Source organism: Sorex araneus, chromosome 1 (genome assembly GCF_027595985.1).
Source record: "Sorex araneus isolate mSorAra2 chromosome 1, mSorAra2.pri, whole genome shotgun sequence".
NCBI lineage: Eukaryota > Metazoa > Chordata > Mammalia > Eulipotyphla > Soricidae > Sorex > Sorex araneus.
Genome location: NC_073302.1, coordinates 36,165,134 through 36,167,948, shown reverse-complemented (window position 1 = coordinate 36,167,948; position 2,815 = coordinate 36,165,134). Strand labels below are relative to the sequence as shown.

At 75.2% G+C, this 2,815-nt stretch overlaps 1 protein-coding gene across 1 annotated transcript; it reads right to left on the bottom strand.

Annotated features, from left to right (window-relative positions):
- Nucleotides 1-200: 200 nt before the first annotated feature.
- FOXE1 (forkhead box E1) lies at nt 201-1,373 on the bottom strand. The gene has a single exon (XM_055124140.1). The coding sequence runs from the start codon at nt 1,371-1,373 to the stop codon at nt 201-203; it is 1,173 nt and encodes a 390-aa protein (XP_054980115.1).
- Between the last annotated feature and the right edge of the window lie 1,442 nt (nt 1,374-2,815).

Here is a 2,815-nt window from a genome sequence, read left to right as displayed (position 1 = left end):
CCGCCTCCCATTCCCAAAGCGACGCCGAAGCGCGTGCGGGCGCCCGGAGGCAGCGGCTGTCCTGCCCGCGGGGGCTCTCCATTCCATCTTCTCTCCAGATCTCAGGGGCGCAGGGGGTGGGTGGGTGGGTGGTGGGGAGCTACTCAAGTTCGCGTGGACCACCGAGGTATCTACTAGGCATTCTCCACCGTCCGCTCGGCTCACATGGCGGGCACGAACCGATCCACGGCGCCCGCATAGGCGGCCGCGTGGCGAGCGTGGTAGGCGCCGCCGCCGCCCGCCGCCAGCTGCCCGCCGGGGTTGTAGCAGGGCCCCAGCGGCGCCCCAAACTGGCCGGGCGACGTGCGCCCATAGAAATCCACCGCGGTCTCCACCAGGCCGGGGCCGCTGCCCGCGCTGCCCCCGCCGCCGCCCCCGCCGCCGCCGCCGCCGCCACTCCCGGCGGGGGGCGAGGCGGGCCCGGCGGCCAGACGACCCGCGAAGAGGGCGCCGCCTGCCCCTTGCGGGTACGCGCCGTCGGGGCCCGCGTAGGCGGCCGCGTAGGCCGCGGGGTTGGCGGGGCGCGCCCCCGCGCAGCCGGCCGCCGGGTAGCCGGTGCCCGCGCCCGCCGCCGCCGCCGCCGCGCCCGCCGGGGCGAAGGCGCACGAGCCCGCGGGCCCCGACGGCGCGGGGCCGAGTTCGGGGCTGAGCGGGCGCTCGGGCGCCACCAGGCCGAAGACGCGGCACGGGCCCGGCGACGCGGCCGGGTAGTAGACGGGCGGCGGCGGCGGCGCGTAGCCCGCATAGACGGCGCCCGGGTAGGGCGGGCGCGCGGCGGGCACGGCGCCCGGGAAGATGGCCGCGGCGGCGGCGGCGGCGGCGGCGGCAGCGGCGGCGGCCGCCGCGTCGTGCATGTAGGCCGGGTAGGTGGACAGGTCGGAGCGCTTGAAGCGCTTGCGGCGGCGCAGGAAGCTGCCGCTCTCGAACATGTCCTCGGCGTTGGGGTCCAGCGCCCAGTAGTTGCCCTTGCCCGGGCGGCCGGCCTCGCGCGGGATCTTGAGGAAGCAGTCGTTGAGCGTGAGGTTGTGGCGGATGCTGTTCTGCCACTTCTTGGGGTTGTCCCGGTAGAAGGGGAAGCGCTCGGTGATGAACTTGTAGATGCCGCCCAGCGTCAGGCGGCGCTCGGGCGCGTGCGCTATGGCCATGGCGATGAGCGCGATGTAGCTGTAGGGCGGCTTCCCGCGCTGCAGGGGCCGCTTGCGCCGCCGCCCGCCCGCGCCGCGGCCCGCCGCCTCGCCGGGGACCCCCGCCGCCGGCTCCCCGCGCTCCTCCTTCACCGACGCCAGCGTCTCGGGCTGCGGCGGCGGCGGGGGCGGCCCGCTCTCGGCCGTCATGGTGCGGGGGGCGGGGTGGGTGGTGGTCGTGGGGTCCCTGCCGCCGCCCGCTGGGCTCGAGGGTCGCGAGATGTGCGAGTTGCGGCGGGGGTGCGGGGGAGGGGCGGGACGCGGGGTCGCGGGAGCCCGCGGGCCTGGCCCCTGTGCCGAGCGCTCGCGGGGAGTCCTCGCAGGCCGGGCGCACTGGCTCTCGCGCAGGCCGGGGGGCGCGCGCTGCAGGTCCGGGTGCCCGCGGTCTCCGCCGCGGCGGGGGTGGTTCGGTTCCCCAGGAGGTGCGGCAGGATCCCGCCCGCCGACGGCTCGGCTCGTGTCGGGGTGGGCAGCTCGAGGCCAGCGGCGAGGAGAAGCGCGAGTAGGTAGGTCCCGGCCGCGGGAGGAAGAGCCAAGCCCTGGCGTGCTGGTGTCAGGCAGTCAGGGAAGGTCCACAAACGGTGCTGGAGCTGGGATGCCCGCTGATCCCGGAGCAACCGTCGAGGTCCGGCGTGCAGAGGGAGGCAGGCTACGGGTCTCCCCCTCGAAGGCCTTTCGCTAAGGCCAGTTAGTGCAGCAGCGCGGCCCGCTGTAGGGCCTCCGCCGACGCGCCCCTGGACTCCACGTTGCAGGCGGCGTGCTCCGAGCGCCAAGGGAAGGAAGAGGCGCGGGTGGCGAGGCTGGGGCGCAGGCCAGACGGAGCGGCCGTCCGGCGACTGCTCCTCTCTGGAGCGATGGCCTCCAGCCGCCCGCACCGCTGGTGAGGCGCTTCCCCCCGCGTACACCTGGGCCGGCTCCTCCCTCTGCCGGCTTCTCCTTAAAGCCGCCGGGAAACTCGGGGCGGCGCCCGTTCCCCGCCGGCCCTCCCCTACCCCCCAACTGCCCGCCCCCTGGGCCCAGGCGCACCTCCCCAGGTAGGCGCAGCGCAGCACGGGCTGCGCGGCGGGAGCCCCACAACGTTCCCCGCCGGCCCTCCCCTACCCCCCGAACTGCCCGCCCCCTGGGCCCAGGCGCACCTCCCCAGGTAGGCGCAGCGCAGCACGGGCTGCGCGGCGGGAGCCCCACAACGTCAGAGCGGGGAGGGCGCTTGGAGAGTCCCCCACCCCCACCCCACTCCCGGGTCGACGGGGAGAATCGAGGCCGGGAGAGGCCAGGGACAGGTTTGGGGGAGACGTCGGTGCTTGGGGGTTTTCTGGCTTCCGGCGGGGTGGAGAGTGGACGGGACTCCCCGGGTGGAAAAAGAAAAGGCTCGCGCACCCTATTTCCCCCATTTCGGTCCTAGTGCTCGGCTCCTGTGCGAGGGAGGACGGTGGGGTGGGGGGAAAGAAGAGGTTTTCAGGTTCCCCAAGATCTTCCAGGACGGTTTTCAAAACTTCAGGCAGTGGGTGGCTCTGTCTCGCGTGGCCCGCTGCAGCCTGGCGTCTTGCAGGGGAGGATGCCCGAGCTCCGGGCGGGCAGTTGACGCGCGGACG

Bases quoted from the DNA above. Each gene is read 5' to 3' on its own strand.
- FOXE1 (XM_055124140.1), bottom strand. From the start codon at position 1,373: ATGACGGCCGAGAGCGGGCCGCCCCCGCCGCCGCCGCAGCCCGAGACG.